The sequence below is a fragment of the Stegodyphus dumicola genome, chromosome 3, assembly GCF_044657685.1.
Source record: "Stegodyphus dumicola isolate Sdum_Otavi_A_Nest chromosome 3, ASM4465768v1".
NCBI classification, from domain to species: Eukaryota; Metazoa; Arthropoda; class Arachnida; order Araneae; family Eresidae; genus Stegodyphus; species Stegodyphus dumicola.
This window is the reverse complement of record NC_140770.1, coordinates 206,621,912-206,643,960: the sequence shown is the minus strand read 5'-3', so window position 1 is coordinate 206,643,960 and position 22,049 is coordinate 206,621,912. Positions and strand designations below refer to the sequence as shown.

Genomic DNA, 22,049 nt, shown 5'->3' with positions numbered 1-22,049 from the left:
ATTGTGCAAGAGAGAGTAAAAATAAACATAGGATAAATTAGGTTAAAACCTTCTTTTTAAAAATTTTCTTCCAAATATGTAACAGTTCATTGAATTTGAAATATATTGTTCATATATATAATGGGAAAGCTAGCTATGTATATATAAATTGCAAAAATAACATGTCTTCTACACACGCTGGCCAATGAGTTAGAAACCCCCGATCAATATTTTATTGGACCATTTGGAATATTTTATTGGATTGCTTGGCATGGATAATTGCTGTGATTCGTCTGGGCATTGAGTCTACATGCTTCTGGAGTGCATATACGTCCAAAGAATACCATGCATTGGTTATGCAACTTTTTAGATTTTGTAAATTAGATGGAAGATGCTGGAGTGCTGTTGGATGCATCTTTAAACCATATCCCACACATTTTCTATGGGGTTAAGATCCGGGCTATGCGGTGGCCAGGGAAGGTGATGGAAGTCAAACGGATGTTCAGCGAAGGAATTTTGAACACTTCTGGCATGATGTATAATTATTGCATTATCATCCATGAAGTATCCATTGCCATCACGGTAAAAATGCATATAGCAGGGTGCACTTGATCTTCCAGTATATCTTCGTATCTCCTGGCTGTTTGTTTACCCTCGAGGATCAACAGTGCACCACTTCCAATGTAGCAGAACATGCCCCATATCTTGATACTCCCGCCAGACACTTGCACAGTGTGAGTGAGGCAAGATAAATTCATGGCTTCATGGGATTCTCACCAAATTAGACGTCTTCCATCAGTGCGAAATAAGGTGTAGTGTGATTCACCCAACCACATTACCCGTTTCCAGTCCTCAGATGTCCAGTGTCTTCTTTCCTGACACCACTGCAAATGAATTCTTGCATGTCAGGCAGAAATGAGTGGTTCTCACAGGCACCTGACTATACCTTCCTATCCTGTGCATGGTTCGAGCTGAAATCTGTTGGGAAGTGCCTTGGTTGATGATCTGTCTCAGTTGATGCACAGTAGAGTCCCTGTTCTGCTATACAATTCGTCGGAGACGCCGCCAATCGCTGTCTTGGAAAACTGTGCTCGAACCGCATTTACGTCTTCTAGAGAAAAACTGTGGGTTCTGATTCCAACTTTTGAAAACCAGTATATCACTGAGTTCTCAAAAGCAGCCGATATGGGTCTTTTGAGAAATCAGTGAGATTTGCTATTTTTGAAATCAAGACCCCTGCTAAATGGGCACAACAATAAGCCCTTTTTCAAATAGTGAAAATTCTATCGATTTTCCCGTTTTACATCATTCATCACGAAAAGTGCTCTTACACCTTACTTATATTAGCAGTCTAACCACATGTAACCCATGTCATAAAAAAAACATTTGCATACTTTATCCCTAGCACACATTCAAATGAAAATCTCATAGGTTTCTAATTCATTGGTCAGTGTATATATATATATATATAAGCCAACTTTCTCAATTTAGGCAGGAGACTACTGATTTTTGATAGTAATTCCATCAACTGAATTTATAAATTTATTTCTCTCACCTTTCTCTAATTTCTAAAACATCTGATGATTTTTATGTAGCTTAGCTGATTATTTTGTTATTTGCAAATGGAAACATATTCTCTCATTTCTCAAACCACTTTTTTTTAATTATTAAATTAAATAATAATAAACGAAAAGAAGAAATGTACCACCAAAGCTATTTCATCAAGAGTAGGGTATAGGGTATCGCTATGCATATAAGAGTAGATATTTTTGCAAACATTATGTTTCAGTTTTACAGTCAAGCATAAATGCTGGTGATCTAGTACACTTTAAACAATAAACATAAAGCAAGATTAAGCTCCCTCTTTGCAATTTTGGTATATCATTAAATGGTGCAAGCTGCATGTTTTACAAAATTATTTAATGTCTTGTGATCTTTTATATTATTTATGCCTCCCCCCAAAAAGAATGAAATGGTGAAATACTTTAACACTTTTCAAAAACATATAAAAATGATTCTCTTTGTGTTATTTCATCAAGGAACTGTAGTATGTTTGTGACATCATTGTAATTTTTTGATTTTGCACATAGTATGACCAAAATTCTTAAATGTGCATATGCTAAAATACAAGGACAATGTAAATTGTATTAAAGAAAATGAATGTCATCCATCAGGGTGGCAGAAAATTTTAGTCTTCTGTGCAGATAGTTATCTAGAGACACTGTATTCAGTTTCAATGTTTGTTTATGCCCTCAGAAATACTGATAATTTTTAGAAATAATTGTCATAAGAGGTGGTCACTGGAACAGAGTTCAGAGTCACTTCCAATGTTTATTTATGTTCTCAGAAATACTGATCATTTTTAGAAATGGTTGTCGTAAGAAGGTGGTCACTGGAAGAGAATTCCCTGTCTTGGATTTACTAAGTCTGTGGTGAGACTGAGAACTAGCAGGACAGCAATGAAGTAGGAGGATAATAGCAATAAGTTCTCCTCAAACTTATTTGACAACTGCTGTGCGACAGTGCATTCATCAATGATATGTATGTTTCTAAGATTTGCTTTTTGTGCAATGATAAATAGCTTAATATGTGTTAGGATTAAAATTCCTTGTTTGCAAATTGAAAGGTTAGAATAAATTGCAATAACAATATTATTAAGCTTTTAAATATGATACTATAAATACCATGATTTCTTCCAGTGTAGGTTGTTGCCACAGTTTGGCTCAATAAATATTTTTAGTTATGCTAAAATCCATTTGTGTCTGTGCTATTCCAATAAATAGCATTAAGCTGTAATTACATAAAGAGTGATTATTTGCTTAAACCAGTCACAGAATTTTAAACACGAATAGCGGCATTAAACTTTATAACTATTTAAAAGTATGAATATCACAAAAATTCTTGAACATTTTTTGTGATTTTAGTCTGAACAGAACCTCTTGCAGTGACACAGAACTTTGTACAAAGACTTGATAGACAGCAATTGTTGATTTAAAAAAAAAAATACTCAGAAATGAGGTGAAAGTAATGTAGCTTCAGTTTGTCATTCGGTGACTTACTAATAAAGTAACAGTGTTGAATTTTTGTATTCTGATTTTTATCCCCTTTATAATTTAGAACGCTATTTTTTAAATTTTACATCTCAAAATTTTGCATTATATTTAATTATAAGAATCATGGATGCACACTTAGACTTCTTCAGAGTAGACAAGTAAAAATCTCATCTTATAACAGGTGAAAAAAAAAAGTTTATTTTGTAGAAATTTGAGAAGTTTTAAATTAAATTTTTATTTTTAAGGGTTATATCAAGATTAATAGAATTTGTAATTTTTTTGCAAATTTATGCTTCCTTCCCCTACATTTGCTTCCTAAATGCAAAATATTGTATAATCAGATTTAAAAATCATTGAATCATTAATATCTCAGCTCTTCAATCTGATTACTTAGTGGAATTTAAATTTTTTTTGTAATTGATTTTGTTGTTGTTATTGTTTTTACATTTACATTGTAGTTAAGTACCTGCAGTTGATAATGCATCTTATTTAAGAAATAATTATATAAATATATAAATAATTAAAATATAAATAATATTTACATAATTAAAAATAATTGTAGATAATATTTACATAAATAAATACTTAACTAATTTAAACAAAAGTCCTTATTTTTTTATCACCAAAATTGTCTTTTTCTTTGCATGTATGTTATATGTATCCTAATACTTTTGAATATAATTAGGTATGTGCAATTGTTGGTGGAACATTCACGGTGGCTGGCATAATAGACTCCATGGTTTTCTCTGCATCAGAAGTATTCAAAAAATTTGAAATAGGAAAACTAAGTTAATCAAAATAGTGTAATTATTTCAGCTTCATCACCAGAATCTCATGGGCTAAGGAGTTTCCAGTTTTTATGTCAACCCTAAGCCAGCAGAGATTTAAAAAATATATAATTTATGAATGTTATGCACAAATAGCCATTATCCCATGCTAAAAATGTCTTCTTTCCTTTTTTTTTTTTTTTAAATCTTTTACCCTGCTAAAAATGTTGTAAAAGCAGCTGATGTTTTTCACCTAATTAAAAATTTTTGTTTTATTCAGGTACAAGTAATCCTCATATAATGTGAATATTAGGTTCTAGAAAAATGTGGCATTGCTATACAAGACTACAAGAAGTAGATTTTTATTCAAAAAATGATTCTTTTACATAAAATATATATATTACTTGTCAATTAACAAAAGACTCATTGTTTTTATTTAATTCAAAAGATTTATTTAAGAAAACATATGAAAGGTAAAATTTTAAAATGTAATAATTTTCTTTCAGTTTTCTATCTGCAAAAAATTACCGTATTGGGATACTCCTTTCATTCCAAAATAACAATTGTAATTAATACAAACTGGGTTCTAAGTATATAAATGAAGTTCAATTGATGTTGTGACATAGCCTTTTCTGGGCCTTCTTGTGAGGACACTGAAGTAGCTGGTAATATTAGCCAGTTTAAAGAAGTATTTAATTTTGGTTAACTATTCAAAATAATCCTTATATTTCCATCTACATTTGCATTTCATTTTTGAAGAAACATCAGCCCAAATTTTACCTCCATTTGATTGTTTTTGAGTATCTTTCCAAATCTTTGGCACAGTCAAATTTGTTAGCTCTCGTGTTAACTCTCTCCTGCAGTTTTATTTCTAGCACCGTGCTTCAGCTTGTGACATTTAAATCAATGGCAACAACTATTGCAGTATACCATAATGCTGCTTGTTAGTGAAAATGTTGGAAAGGAATTGCTCGAACTTGGAATTCCTTTCCAACATTTCATTATGTGCATAACAGTTTGTATTTTATACCTAGGGTTAGAAGATAACACTAGAAGTATTCAACTACAGTACTCACACACCAAGCCTCTGAGATTTGTTGGGCATGTCTTCATTCTCTATTGCAGTTGTCTCAAACTGGCAGCCCCCAAAATACAATTGCATTATGGTTCCAAAATTTGCAAATGGATAAGATTGTGAAAACAATAATTAAAACTGGAAAGTACAGATGTGCTGCGAGTCATCGAGTTGCTTAAATGTTAGCTTGAAGAAACTGAAAGTTAGGACGAAAGTATTTAGTATAACAAGGTGAGGCACTTGCGCTGAGGAGCTGAATTTTCACAACACAAAGTAACGTAAAACCTTTAGAGGATTTAGAGGAAACCTTTAGAGATTTTAAATAAAACCTTTAGAGACTTATATAATGATACATCAATAACAGATTTAACATTTTTTGTTGACTTTAAATATTATCATTAAAAAGTTTCAAGGAAAGAATGAATTTATCATTGGCATGTGTGCTTGTATTAAAATTTTGAAAATTAAATTGCAGTTACAAAAAATACAACTTAAATCAAAATATTTCATAAATTTCTTCCATCGTAAATCCTTCCCTATTATTTCAAATGAAAAATCTCAAAAATTTGCCTGAAAAATAGCCTTATTACAAAAAGAATTCTGAGAAAAAAGTATTGATATTAATGATATAGACCAATTATACACTTTTTTTATTACCATTAAAATTAATCTGAAAAGTGCACCAGAAATTCTACAAATAGAGCTGATCAATTAACCAACATTGGTTAAATGATAAAAATATGTCTGAGGATTTAAAGATAAAGTTTTGATTAAAATTTATTCACACTTGTCAACCGATAAATACTCCGAGTTATAAAATTAAAAATAATCTCTTTGTGTGGAAGTGCAATTATATTTTAACAGTATGGTTCTCAGTTGAAAATTAGTAAGTCTGGAGAAAAGAACTTAATTGATCGATGAGCATCTGAAATCTTTGATGAAGATAGTTTCTAGAAACTTTTCTCCAGGTCTATAAACTTTATTAGAATTGATGTGCCATCAAGTAGTATCAAGCTGTATTGAGAAATAAAGAAATTTATAATTTTACACACAAATATGTGTATTTTTGTCTGCATGAGTAAAAAAAATAATAATAAATTAATAATTAATTAATTAATAATAAAGAAAGAATGTTGCCATTATTTGTTCTCAAGCTCTGTCCCATTTCGAAAATATTCTGGATATTTGGAAAGTTTTTATAAAATTTGTTGAAGTAAGTTATGTAAGTGGTTAGTTCAACATATCAGAATTATTTGAGATAAATGTCAGTCTGAAAATTTAACATTTAATTGTCAGTACATTTGAATTATGAATTGTAACTAAAAGCTACTAATATTAAGATTTTAGGAAGGAAATAAATATAAATTTTTCTTTTTCATTATGTTTATGATTGTTTGTTATGTTTTGTTTACTGTCTATAAGAGATTACATGCCTAATGAAAATAAAGAAGAAGGGGGGGGAAAAAGAGTTTAACAAAAAGATGAAAATTTAATAATTTTAGACAGGGAGAGAAGGAAGTAATTATACGTTTGAAAAATAAAAAGGAAGTATATTGAAAAAAATTGAAGAAAATACAATTAAATATAGTTGAAAAAAAAAATTTGAAGTAAATGTTTGAGGCAAATTAATTAAAAAAATAATTTTCAAATATGTTATAAATTTACATGCAACACATTATACACATGCATTACATGTGACATCAGGTTATTAAGGGGTGCTATTCATAAAAAAAGTCCAGCCCATCTGCTGCTTTCAGATCATGAATTCAGCCCATTATGAAATTTGAGTTTGAGACACACATATATTGTGATGAGTTTTGAAGATTTCAATGTCTCAAGAAATTACCTCTTCCACACTCACACAAAAACATACTCCCTCCTTTTTACCGTTGGTGGACCTTGCATAGCAGCTTCCTAATCACACCATGTAACTTTATGGATGTTTTTGATACAGACAAAACCAAACATCAGCTAACTGTAGATTTACAGATAAGGACACTTGATTATAATTCTTTACTTCTTTCTCATTTTTCTTTACAACTTTTCCAAATGTATGTCATATTTTTGAATAAATGGAGTATTATTATAAATGTTGTAAATGATTATTTTTTTTAAATAAATATGTATTTATTTTGTTAATTTCCATAATATAATACTCTCTATATACGTACTTATGGTCTGTATATCACTCTATAACAATATACTATAATGATGAGCTTCAAAACTTTAAGAAGCAATTTGCTGCCTAAAATGAGTGGCAAAATTAAGTACTAAATAGCAATAAATTGGCTAAGTAAATAATAAAGTACAGTTTTAACAAACTGGTAAAAATGCTTTGGGAATTGTTTCTGCCAAACTGGTTAAATCATATGTTTTTCCCCCATCAAATTTAATTTGTTTACAGCAATGGTAATTCCTTGTATCGGTCTTGTGGGAGTATATAAGTACTCACTTTTCATGAAATGAATCTGCAGATTTAGTTACAAGATACTGTATGTTATGCCTTTCCATCTGTTTAGATACAAGATACTGTACTGCTTACAATTTATTTCTGGCTTTAGCACTTTCTTTTAGCTGCCTTATCAATATTAAATGTAATAATTTTATTTTTCCCTTAAAGTGAAACTGGAAGCTGGTCTTTCATTTCAAGTCCATACCTAATATCACCTTGATATATGCATCATTAAAAGTATACATCAGATAAAAAAATTAATACTCATATACATACTATTTTAGAATCTACCCTATATATTACAATAACTTTCCTTCCTTATTCATTTTCCTCATCAAACATGTGCAATGAATCATGTAAGTTGCATAAATACTACATCGTATGAGGATCATTACTATTTTATAATAGCATCATATCAAAGATAGAGTTATATCATTGTTATCTGTACATTTCAAATCACATTATATGAAGGTTACCTGTATATTTTAAAAAGAGTTTGCTGTGATTTATTTAAAATACATATTTGTTGTAATGAAGTTTTATCTTACAAAAACTTCCAAAACTCGTAATAATTGTGCATTTATTTGAGATTACCCATTTTATTGGTGCTATAATGGTTTTAAATTAGTGAAGTATTTTTATAATTATATATGCTCTTTTTATTGCTACAGTAGGTGCTGCATAATGTACACATTTATGCATGGCTATTTTGATAATATTAATCAAGACAAAGGAAAAAAATCCTTCAAAATTGCAATGGAATTTATCTAACTTATTATAAATATAACTAGGAACATATAATAGGTCTTTTCACAGCATTTTAATTAGGAAAATGCAAAAGTTCATAATATTTCTGGAAATTATTTGATCACTGCTTGCCCGTAATCTTAATACTCAGAGGGCATCCATCATTGGGAGCCTGCCAATGTAAAATTTAAAATTAAGCAAAAAAGGAACCTTAGTTTGGGATAAATGTTTCCAAGGAGAGAAAGTAGCTCTATGGACATTTTTTCATCCTGAAGAAGAGGGACCTGTGCCTGATCCCATTCTAAATTGATAGTTAATGAAAATCTGGTGTCAATTTAAGATTGGTTTTTTACATAATTTTAAATGACTGACTGATATCAAAACACCAAGTTTAAAGACACTTTTCTCACTTGGCAACATTTCCCTGTAACTTGGTGATTTTTATAATGCATTTTAAACTTATTTGATGACTTTACTTCAGTTAAAAAGTATATTTTTTAATATTTTGATAATATTAATGGAACTGTTTGTCACAATAAGTGACTATTTTCCATATTTTCATTTATTTTTCATATAAAAAAGGCTGGGACTTCAGTAATTCAAAAACAGTATCCAAGTGATATCATTAGGCGGCATTTACTGTACTCTAAATCTGACATTTAAAATTTATTGTGCTGTAATATTTTATGCTGTATTGAACAGATTTCTTCCAGAAGTATGTACATATGAAAAGTTTTTTTGTATATAAAACAACGCAGAAATGTAGTTTAAGATAAAAATATAAATTGTTTGTTATTTATCACTGTTACAACAATCAAAAGTTCCCTTCTTAAGCAGTATTTTTCTATTTTTATGTACACAATTTGTGTTCCAATCATGTCTTTTACTTTATCAAGAAATAACAGCATGTCTTAAAATTGAGAAATTATTATTATTTCCCCCCCTAATGAGCCATATATGTACACAACTTATCAAACCTTGCTATAACATATTTCAGTGTGCCAAAAGTTTGGTTCATTACATCCAGTGGTTTGCTATATCTGATTCTGATATGGTCAGAAAAATGGATTATGTCACAAAAAAGTATGGAAATAAGTTGATAAATCACCAAAAAGGTGGAGTGGAGAAAGAAAAAAAAGAATTAGCATTATCACACCTAAAAATTATAAATATATAAACATAAAGTGAATAATAACTCTACTATAAAAATATATTAAGAGTTAATTTCAGTCTTTATCTCCTGCAGTTATTGAATTCGTTTTTCATTCTTTTTCCAATTTCACAATAGTTTTTACACATAAGCTCAGAGCCCTTCCATCAAAATATATGTTTATCATATGTTTCTCTCTAAAATATACTTGACACATATTATTTATTACTGTAATACATAGTATTATTTAATATAATAATAAATAATCATTTTTTGACATGATGTTTCCCAAAATGTGCTTATTGTGTGTTCCGATTTTCCAAAAATTGAGTGTTGCACCTACTTTGCACATAACCATAGACAAAGGTGTTGGTTAAGGTTAAAGAATAGTAATGCAAAGATATTTTCTTTATCTTACTGGTTTCAACAGAAGTGATTTTAAGATTTAAATTTTTCAGTTAAAACATGCAAAAGTCTGGGAAAAAACTATGAAAATTACCCTAAAAAACTTTCAATCGCAGATAGATACCCATACAGTTTTATATATCTAGTTTTGGAAATTTGCTATAGCTATAAAATATCATTAAGTGCATAGGAAATTGGATGGAACCATAAGGGGCGTTCACAATATCAGGAATTTCAATACAGTACAAAGTCTGTAATCAGGATGTCTATTATCCGGAATGATCTATAATCCGGACCTCAAAGCAACTTTTTTTTTTTTTTGTATGCTTTTCGCATGCGCATTTAATGTATAACGGATGGTATAAGCTAGGCTAAAATTATCTTTATTGATTCTAAGGCATTTCAGTTAATGTTGCAGATTGCACTGTTCCTTAATATTCTAAATGGATCTGGCTTATTATTTATTGCAGACTGTTAGAGCAATTTTATAAAAATTAAGTTTGAACTTTCGATTATGTCAAAAAGAGTTTCCAATTCTGGAGCTGCCAAAAGATCTGCAAAGCGAAAGCATGTTTTGATGTCCATCAAACAAAAAGTGGAATTGCTGCAAAAAATGGATAAAGGCATATCCGTCTCAAAATTATGCGAGGAGTATGACATTGGAACCGCGAATTTGAAGGTTTTCGGACATCGCAAACTAAAGGGAAATTTTACAGTTATTGGATTTTGTAAAGAAATGTGGAGACGTGTTAATAAATAAAGATGATATAACAGAAGTTTTTCATTGCAAAGGCAATGCCCCAATCATCAATCAATTAACGGATGGCAAAATCTGTAGTATGGTTCTAGATCCAGAAAATACCGCTTCCGATAGTAAAGAAAGTGACAGAGAGGTTATTGAAAACAAAACATTTCGATTGATGAGTTAGTCGGTATTCTCTACACAGCAATTACAGGACTTGAACAGTGGAACTTTGTAACTGAACAAGAAATTATGTCTGTTAATAGAATTAAAGAGAAAGTATTAGCACAAAAAACGAAGCAACTTGAACAACTTACATTGAAAGAAATGTTTAATAAAGTAAACAAATAACTATTAAGTTTTTTTAAATTTTGATTTTAAATTTGATCATAATTGCTCTTTATTTCATAAATTACAGTTTCATAATTTTAATTATATAATTTATGCATGCCATCTTACCAGATTTAAACAGATGATCTATAATCCAAAAAAAAACCCCAGTCCGGAATCGCCGAAGTCCCAACGAATCCGGATTACGGACTTTGTACTGTAGTATATTGCTGTGATCTTCAAATTTTGCCAACTAGTGGAACCCTAAAAAAAAGGAATTTTCTTTTATGGAACCCCTAAAACTAAAATTTTTATAGAGCTACTAAAACTATAATTTCTGTGGAATACCTGAAACTAAAATTTTCGTGGAACCACTAAATATATAATTTCTGTGGAACTCCTAAAATGAATTTTTTGTGGAACATCAAAAACTATAATTTTTGTGAAGTAGCTAAAACCATAATTTTTGTGAAACCCCTAATGGTATAAATTTTAGTGAATTTCTAAAACTATAACTTTTCTGGAACCCTTGAAAGTATAAGTTTAGTAGAACTCCAAAAACTATTATTTTTTAAACATCTAAAACTATGATTTTTGCAGAACCCCTGAAAGTATAAATTTTTTGGTTTAACCACTACCATTGACAGAAAATTAATTTTAAAAGCAACAGTAAATATATATCAGTGAAAAGAAAGAAAAGAATTATTTTGTATAGTTACTTCATATTATTTTAGGTAACAATAACAATTTTGCAATCCACATGGTGTTGATAATTTCTTTTAAAATCCAGTTTTTATTTATGAAAGCCTTCAGAGAGCTATCTGAAACCCCAGAGTTCCACAGAATACAGTTTGAAAGACTACTGGTATATTGAGTTTGCCATTGCAAGGTTTGACAGTTTTAGTTTTTAAAAATTTAGGGGGATTAAGTGCAGTATATAGTAATTCAGTAGTGTATCTGTGGCATAGTATAGACTGATTTGCATATTCTTTGCATCCAGTATTATTTTTATGCATAAATAAATGACTTAATTTGAACATGAGATTCAAATACTCCTAAAATACACTGCCAAATTTAATGATCTCATTTTAAATTAGATACATAAGTAAATGTACTTGTTTTGTATGCAGTGTTGTTTGATTTTTAATTTTTCTAGTTACAATTCAAATGCTCTTGTATAATTGGATTTTTTGTTATGGGTTATGGTTTGAAATTAGTAATTTCACATTTTATTGTAATTTTTTCTGTGTTTGGGGATGCATTTGATAGGTTTTATTAAATATTATGACATAATTTTTATGGAAATTATTTTTTAAACATTTCGGAAATGAGAATTCTGTAAAACGTCTGTACACGTGCTTGCCATAATGCGAATTCATTTTGTTTTTCATAAAATGTGTTCTTTTACAAAAGTAACTTGATACTTCCAAATTTTAAAACAAACATTAGTGCATATATTATTACTTCAATGTGACATTTATTTTTTCATAAATGTTTCAAATTTTTCTTGGTAATAAAGAAGGCCTAGTCATCTTATCTATCATTTTTTCATTCTTAATTTAATTTTTCTACAAATAATCCGTCATATAAAATATTGAGAAGCAATGAGTTTGTCATACGGAATGTGTATTTATGTACAATGTAGTTTTCTCTTTCCTTAGATGAAAAGAAACTAAGCTCACTAGAAAATATTGAAAGTACTGCTGGGGCAGTAGTGCATTATGTTGAGTGTCAAAGATTCAGTACCACAAGATGACAAACCTGTTTTAAAAGAAAGAGAGGACATCAACATATTAATATTATATTGCAACTTCTGTCCATCAAATAATTGCATCTACAATTTCTGTTTCTTGCTCAGCCCAAAATCAAAAGTCAGTACCTTTAAAATTGCAATTTAGGCAATCAAAACATTGTTCAGAATTATCTTAAATTGGCATTCTTTTTTATAGTTTAAGTTATAATTTTTTACACTTATTGCCCAAAACAAATTATGAATGATATTTTTGGCTTTCACCTTACCTCTCTTTATAGAAATGAAAAGGCTCTGAATTTCTTTTTATTAATTAAGAAAACATGCTTATATGTGTCTTTAATAAAGCAGAATGACATAATGCAAATGTTTGTAAAATGGAAACCCATTTTAATGTTTTCGATGTCAAATTGGGAAAAAAGTGCTGCATATAGAGGCCATGGACAAGTATTAAAATCGTTGAACACTGGTAGTTCTACCTGGGCTAGATTCCAGGTGAATGAGCCAGCTGTATGGATGTTTCTGTCATTTTCCCCCTGTAAAACATAGATACAAGTGCCAGTTTTCCTTAGAAAGTCCTCCACGCAAAGATTAAGCAGATATTTTTTGTATGGCATAACCAAATAAACCAAGCCAGTGGTGGACCTATTTTGGGGAAGGTAGGGTCTGCAATAACTATCAAAATGTCAAAACTACCACTGCACAATTTTCCTTATTTTTAAATTTTGATATTTAACCCCTTCATGACAGGTGTATCATATCTGCATCGGCAGTTAATCCTCTTACGTGACGGCATGCCACTTAACAAGCTCACCTTGGAGGCAGTGTAATGCAAGATGGGGTGTTTCGTGTCGCTAAACCTAATTTTAAAAAAAAAAAAGTATTAAAAATATTATTTTTACCAATTGTTTTGATTTTTTCTGTACTGGTATCCAACAGTAATATAATCATAAATACAGAATCTCAAGAGATTCTGAAAAAAGTTTAACTAAAATCTAAATGTAAAGTAAAGTATTTGACTCATCTTGATAAAATGTTGAAATGTGAAATAAAAGAACTTTTTAAAATCTGTACCTAAACATATGTAAAACATTTTTTTTTTTTTAACCAATGGCGGGCCCTCGGCTGACTTTTGCTTGGCCACTACTGAGGCCAGGAATGCTAGTCACTTTATTATGGATGCACTAATAGGTGACCTACCTTTGTCTCCTATGATGGAACCAACAGTTACAGTTATGCCTTCTCTGGAAATTCGAACCCAGACCTTTTGTTATTGCAGTCGGCTCTCCTAACCACTATACCATCTCAGTGGCAAACAATAAAATATATGATTAAATATAGCATAAATGATTCAGAAAGGAGACAATGTGTGATGATCTAATCGCTATCATTTCATTAATTATGAAACATATTTTCAGGTTGAACTTCCCAGCAGAATAATTAATCCTAGGAATCCCCTCATTTTATGCACATCTACAGGAGTATGTTGATTTTGGATGAAGATGAATTTTTCACCCATCTTTTGTTCATAGAATTTATTAGTTTCTTACACTGTTATGTTCAAAGAAATAGTGAAAGAAATCAGTTTCAATCATATAACTTTAAATTAAGCTTACTTCTGCAATTCCTATAAATTCATAAGGCGTTGATTACTTAATGGATCAAGTTCATAATGAAGTAGCCACTGTTCTGCTGGATTGTGAGGTGAAAGCAAAACAAACTTCCAGTCTTCCTTCATACTTGAGATGTATGTTCTCTACTAGGATCATATTCTTCTATGATAGTAAAAAAATTCTCAAGGTGCATGAAGACTACATTCATATTTTTAATTGTCAAAGTTTTAACATTTTTATCAGCCTCTTTGTGACTTTTATTGTGTATTTCTTTCTTGCTCAATTAAATATTCATTTGGCAGAGGTACTGAGTGAGATTCAATCAACTGATTAAAATCGTCATTGTTGAGTCCAAATTTAGTTCATTCATTAGGCTAACTATTTCATCTGTTACAGCTTACAGTGTTTCCTCAAAATTTATAAAATCACTCATCATTTGTGGGCATAATTTTTTCCAGGAGCGTTTCATTGTCTTCTCTTTTATTTCAGTCCATGAGTCTTGTTTATTGCATTGTACATATATATTATGTATAAGGCAGGTAGTGTTGGGGGGAAGAAACACAACATTGATTTCCGGGTATAAATTCTGCAGCTATTTTAGGTGTCCTGGAGCATTGTCTAAGATTAAAAATCATAATTGTAAATTATGATTTTTACATTATTGCTTAACTGTCAGCACGAAATGAGAAGTGAACCAATCTTTTAATATTAGTGCAGTAACCCAGGCATTTTTATTTCATTTTGCAAATGACTGGAAGCAATTCTCTATCTTTCCCTTTCAAATGCTCTGATATTTTCCACTTGGTAAACTATAAATGGGTTCAATTTTAGATCACCAGCTACGTTTCCACCAAGGAAAACTGTCATTCGGTTTTTAGAAGGTTTATGTCTAGTGGTGACTGAATCTTAAGAATGTACGATTAGGTATTTTTTCCAAAATCAACTAGTCATTTCTACATTAAATATTCGACTAAGAGATGATTTACAAAATGATTTTGAACACTGAAATGATTTTTTTTTGTCCCAGAATCTTTATGCATTCTCCACTGAATTAAATATTATGTAAAGAATGCTTTACTTTAAATTTGTTGAACCAGCCATTACTCGTTTGAATCTGCATTTAATCTAGTTCTCAAATCTTTATGCAAACTAAGAGCCTTAACCTGAATAACCGAAAATCTCAGAGGGGCATTATTTTCATGTTGATCATCTATCCATTATGACAAAGATCTTTTCATTTCATCCTTAAGTATTCCGTATCTTATGGAAACAACCTTTGAAGATATAATTCCACATTTTTTATTTTTCTTAACATTACTCTTATTTCTCAAAACTGAACATATCGTAGGTCTGTTTAAATCGTACAAACATGATATTGATGCAAAAGGTTCATCGTTTTCAGAATGCTTAATTATTGCCATCTTTGTCTCGATCCTATGAAGTTGATGAGATATTCAAATATACCTTAGTTTCGTTTTTTTCGTATCAACTCTTTCTCCGTTTCCCACTTCATGGTTATCAATTTATATATGAAATATTTAAACATAAATAAATAAATTAGCAAACATACAACAAGTTGACTCACTGTTTTGACCTCTTGCTCAGAACAACACAATGTTTTACGATTACAAGAAGTCCTGTATTGTAGGAAGTAATGTGCGTCCGTACATATTTTACCCCATCCTTACTCTCGTCACGTCTGCAAACTGCTCTTGCTGACGAGAGTAAGGGGGGAAAAGAGATGGAACGAATGTGCTGAAAACGGCTGATGCGTTAGCAAGTTTTTTCACTATCAAAAAAAAAAAAAACTTTAAGGAATTGAATTTTTAAAATGTACAAAATAGAAAATTGTGCAAAAGTCAAGAACATACACCTGTGCTATGTTGTACTTGTGTACATTTATTTAATAAGATAAGGATTATCCAGACTCTAATAGTCTTGAATTGTTAAAATAAAATATAATTTTCTTTCTCTTAACTTAATTGATTAGAAACAATATAAAATTAATATTAATTCATTGTATTTTTAAAATATGAGTATATCGGTAGAAGCATATGCTAAAATATTGCCTTCGAAAGGGACAAGAGAAGGGTGGTCCGCAGAACATTCTGATTTCTATAAGTGGTCTCCTCCTGGAAAACGTTTCATCATTTGGTCAATAGGAACTGGATTTCTGGTACCATCTTTTAATGAAAAAAACTACCAAGTACTGAGTTTTTGAAGACATTTTGCGGTTTGTCGGAGATGTTGACGTCTTATTCATTCACCCTTGCTTCGTCTAACAATGTTTGATGTATAGAATAAATAAATGAGTCTCATTGCTGAAAATAACCTTTTCCCAATCATTTGTGGTCCGATATTTGCAATTTCTTTTGTTTCATAATAATCGCTGTGCTTCGTTTGGCAAGTCAAAAGTGTCTTTAATAGGCTGTTTCGCCTTCCGAGCAGCAGTGAGAAGTCGTTTGAGCTACACGTTTGAAGGATTAATGTGAATACAACACATAATGATCTCTTTTTAAGGTTTTTCCCTAGCTTTTATTCAATCGGGTATGTCATTTCGGAGAAGGAATTGATCAGATTTTGGAGCTGTTTTCCTTTCTGGAGAAAATGATTCGCTTTCATTGCTCCTCAGAATTCGAGAAACGTTTGATTTTCCAACACCAACTGCAAAAGCAATAATGAAAAACATACTTAAAGAGAATAAAAAAAAATTAAAATTAAAAAAACTTCTCTCGTTACAGAAACAAGCTAAAAAATGGTGCAGTAATCTTAATTTGTTATTTAACCAATAGTTCTACATATCACAAAAACGACATTATTTAAATGTCTGCTTTTAACTTCGTCTGCGAATCAGAAATTTTTATTTTTTTAGATTTCATTATTTCATGAATAACTGTTTCATATTTTCAAGCCGAGGGGTGTGGTAGCGGGTGATCTCCAAACAATGGCTGCTACTCTGGCTACTCATTCTGGAAGGAACTACACTTCACAGAAGTCTATTTGATACTTGGTCAACATGTTATCTACTAGATAAAATTTGTTGTGAAATCTCTTGTCTTTCTTGGGTTTGCAATTTGGGTGGCCAGCAGTGTAGTAAGATGACATTATAGAGCTGATAAGCTTGAGAATATGAAATAACGCGAAGGAGGGGGGGAACTCAATATTTTTTGTTTGTTTTATTAAATATTTCTTTCAGTGTAAAGTTTTTTTTTTTTTTTTTAACTATTGCTTTAATGTAAGAGTTAAATAATTTCTTGTTGAGTTATGAAATTCCATTGTTCAAATTCTGCAACTACCTTGTCAAGAATTCCGACTAAACCTTCAATCAAAATCTTTTCTATCTCGGCATTTGTTACTTTTTTCAATATTGATAGTGTAATCTTCAGAACCGCAGCTAGGATTTTAAGCCCGCGGGAGCAACAGAAGATTTCACGCCCCCTTCTGTTTTCCTCCCTCCCTGGTTACTTCCTACCTCCATGCCTGTTTGCCACGAATGAAAGACATTCTATTCAAAAATTTCATTACATCAGTTTGAAGCCCCTTGGATGCTGCCTTCGGAGACAGATGTCCCCCGAAGCGACGCAACTGGATACCTTCTGTATTTAAAACCATACTACATATTTCACTGTCTAGTAATTGATTTATGACTGGGACACTATAATTGCAAATGGAAAACTTCCGTTATAAGGGGCAATCAAAAAGTTTCAGTTTGAGAGCGTTGTTGCAGCGTATATTCAAATTAGCGCCTCGCTGATACAGGTATGAGCACAGGATCTTACCATGAGATTATTTTGAAATACCATTGCAAAATAAATATAACAATTTATCTCTTGAAAATTCTGTAAATGTTAATAATGATAATGGTAATTGTTGAAACTGTCACCCACAACCACGTGATTTGCGCATGCGCGCAGCAAAAACTAAAACAGAACTTTTTTAACTGAACTTTGAGAACTCCTGATGGACGTTTGAGTGAAACATGTAATCCTTCTCTTCTGTGTTATATATATATTTTAGTTTAGTGATGTGATTGTAAATTAAATATCTTATTATCTAAGAAGCCTCTCTTTTTTCTTTAGTAGTGCCTTTGATGAATGAAAATAAAACATTCCCGGATACACCTTTGGGTTAGAAAGGAGATCGATTAAAAGATAAGCCTTTTTACCTTTTATTTTCTAAGAATGATCATGCTATTAATCATGAACACATTATACATTTTTTGGCATCCCGTGCCGCGAATGAAAGCGAATTGTTGATACTTGTTGAATTATTGAATATTAAATAATGACGGAATTCATCGATACATTGAAAAGAAAACGCGGCCACATAAGGGCTGCCGTTACAAAATTAATTGGCCGAATCGAAACTGAATTATCAAAAACAGAAGTGAAGGCAGAGGAACTAGAAATTTCCTTAGAACTCTTAATTGAAAAATCGAACGAGTTAAAACAAATAGATGCCGATATAGAAAAATTAATAGACATGAATCATTAAATATGACCTCAGAAACATATGGAGCTTTATTAACACCTATTTTGCTTAAAACATTGCCCGCAGATTTGGTTTTGGAATATAATAAAACATTACGATTTGAATCACCTAGTGGAATTTCTTCTCAGCAATTAATTGCGCGAGAAAAAACAGCTTTGCAATCGAAAGAAGCGGCGTCAGTTTCTCCTCCCCCCCCCCCCGACAAACAAAACGCGGAAGCAAGCTGTCAACTTGGCATGATAAACGGGTACCAGATGTATCGTCTGCCTCGCAGTTGCTGTCTACAAATTGATAATCAAAATTATAAACATTCGAACTGCATATTTTGGCGATTCAGATCATGAAAGTTCTAAATGTCGGAATGCGAGTCGTTTAATCTTGGATGAAAAAAAAAAGCAAAAATTGCTGAAGCACGGATTCTGTTTTAAATGTTTGAAACGGAACAATATTTCCCGCTTATGCAAAACCAAAGTTAAATGTTCCATATGCTGTAAAGCTCATTTTTCAATAATGTGTAACTCTCACGGAAATAATTCTACAGACATTATTGGGGATGAAAATAATAAAAAAGACTGTGTTCTGACAAATAAATCTTGCATGCAGTTAGTAAATTTGCAAACTTTAGTAGTAAAACGTCGTGGGGATGGAATCGAAAAATATGTAAGAATTTTAATAGATAGTGGTTCCCAGCGATCATACATTTCGAAGTATGCAGTTAGTATAATGAATTATAAAACAAGTGGTAAAGAAGAATTAATCCATGGTTTGTTCGGAGGAATTGAAAAGAAAGAAACTCATAGTAAATACTTAATTAGATTGAGTAGTCTTAAAGGTGATTATCACTGTAATTTTCAGGTTTTGAATCAGAATAAAATATGTACTGACATTCCTCAAATTCGTAGAGATATATATCTTACTGAACTGCGAAAACATGCAATTTATTTAACTGACACGCAGAATAAATCTTTGGATTTGATGTATGAAAAATCACCTTTAGAAGTTCATGTTCTTTTAGGTGCAGATGTGGCAGGAAAGCTTCTAACAGGGAAGGTTAGACAACTAAAATGTGGGTTATCATGCGTATACACTAGATTAGGATGGACAATGATGGGGAAAACTGAAAAGCGTGAGTTTTCTAACAGTACGAAAACTGTATTGCCACTTCATGTTAATGATGCTAAAATTTCGGATTTATGGTGTCTTGACTCGTTATTCATAACGGATCCTGCTACAACCCACACAAGAAAGGAAATTGATGAAATCGCTAAAACATATTTTCGGATAGTGAGAGTAGATATCAGGTCTCTCTTCCTTGGTTAGAAGGACATGAGGTTTTACCTGATAACAGATTATTAGCGGAGAAAAGTTTAAAATCCTGCGTCAAAAAACTGTCTGAAAGAGTATGAAAATATTTTTAACGAATGGGCTGAAGAAGGTATTATAGAATCTGTTGAAGATAAGAAAACCGAAAATTGTCATTACTTACCACATAGGGCTGTAATTAAGGAAAGTTCAACCACAAAAATTAGACCTGTGTTCGACGCCTCAGCGAAGGAAAGGAATGGTGTGTCCTTAAATGACTGTTTAGAAAAGGGCCCAAATTATTTGGAATTAATACCGAGTATTTTAAACAGATTTCGCCTAGATACGGGGTTATCTCAGATATACGTAAGACCTTTTTGCAAATAGGTGTCTGTCCTCGAGATAGAAACTTTCTTAGATTTCTCTGGTGGGAAGAAGGAGATTCCGAGAAATTGAAAATATATCGACATAAGCGCGTTGTGTTTGGCGTTAATTCCAGTCCCTTTTTTCTCGCCGCCACACTGAATTATCATCTCGAGAATGTTCCTGAACATCAACAAAAGGTAGCTAAGAAATTAAGTGAGTCAATGTACACTGCTCAAAAAAAAAAAAAGGGGGGGGACAGTCCTATATCTCCCGATCTACTGGGCCGATTGACAAAATTCAAATTGCGTTCTTCATGTCTCGAAAGCGCGACTTAGGATATATATTAGATTTATATATAGCACTATTCTAACATAGGTATTTTGACCAAAATCGGACTTTTTCTGAAATAACATACCAATTTTTTTTTACATATTTGGATTCTACGACTCAAATTACGCCTAAATATGAAATTTTGTAAATTTTTGAGCGAAATTTACGGAGAAATTCACAAATTTATGTTGGCACTTTTTTGTCAGTTTGCGCCAAGAATAGTTCACTTGGCAAACTTCTTAATATATGGCAACCTAGTTTCCTTTCCCGTGAGAGGAAAAAAAGTCACCATCGTTCCTTTTTTCCAAATAATATTCTTTATATTACATTTTTAATTATAACTCATTATTTTAAGTAATTTTTTCTTTTTCGAATTTCATTTTAATTGTTTAAGTTGCATGTTTTTTTTCGAATAACTGTTTTAACAGGGAAGGTTTTCTATTTACTTATTCAAAATGCGTAAATAAAGGTGCAGCGTTTATTTATTTATTTATTTATTTTTTTTTTCAAATAGTTTTCTATATATATATTTTTTGTCATAGTTATTATTTTAGGTAATTTTTAAATTCTTATACTTTTATTTTAATTGTTTGTGTTGCATTGTCTCTTCAGATAATTGTTTTAAAATTTTCTATTTATTCCTTCGAATTGAGCATTTTTAATATATTTATTAATATAAATTTTCCAGAATTTGATTTTATTTATTCGAATTGCGTTTCTTTCGGAGGAATACTTTGTAACCCAGACTACGATGCGTTTGAAAACTGCATATATTAAAAGAGAAAATACAGTAAAGCACAGTTAACACGCCTTTCAATGTTCCGTTCAGAAAAGATATATATATGTAAAATAAAAATAAAAAAAAAATAAAAAAAAATACGATGGCTTTGCTCTTTGCGAACCAGCATCCTTTAATTAATTTTCTGCAATTCAGCATCTCCCCTTAGACCATTACCTTCTAGAACATTCGCACCTATTACATAACCTCCTCATATAAATGCTGCGTCATAAGTTTTTCTACATTTTTCTAGAAGCTACTCTGTTACATAACCTTTCATATAAATGCTGCGTCATAAGTTCTCCTAGACAGATGCCTTCTCGCCTTCGTCCTGCTAACGCTTCCGCTATGCTCCTCTTTCTTTGTTAGAACGTTATGACGTATTAAAGTCAGTCGTATCTAATAGTTCAATTACTGAATAAGTTATTTGATTAACTTCATCTGGAAAAAGTCATCTGCTATAAATTAAAATGAAGATATGCTTGCTGTTAAAAGTGAAAAGTCCTGAGTCGTCATTTTTCTCCGTACTTCAATCATCCCAGCTTTTAACAATTCATCTATTTGTTTTTTAATTTCACTATTATCTTTAGGAGATGCTCTATATGGTCTATAGCCTATTGGTAATTCAGAAGTTAATATAACTCTGGGAGGTTCAACCCTTATACAACCAACATCATATTTACTTTTTGCAAATATACGATTATAATCATTCAACAATT

At 31.1% G+C, this 22,049-nt stretch overlaps 1 protein-coding gene across 1 annotated transcript in view; it reads left to right on the top strand.

The window, feature by feature from the left end:
* Nucleotides 1-12,236, top strand: part of LOC118205970 (endoplasmic reticulum-Golgi intermediate compartment protein 1-like) — a 235,290-nt gene extending 223,054 nt beyond the window's left edge. Inside the window, exon 9 of the mRNA XM_085813805.1 lies at nt 3,718-12,236. Within this exon, the coding sequence (XP_085669931.1) occupies nt 3,718-3,825 (108 nt within the window). The 3' untranslated portion in view covers nt 3,826-12,236. The remainder of the gene's footprint in view (nt 1-3,717) is intronic.
* The last annotated feature ends 9,813 nt before the right edge of the window (nt 12,237-22,049 follow it).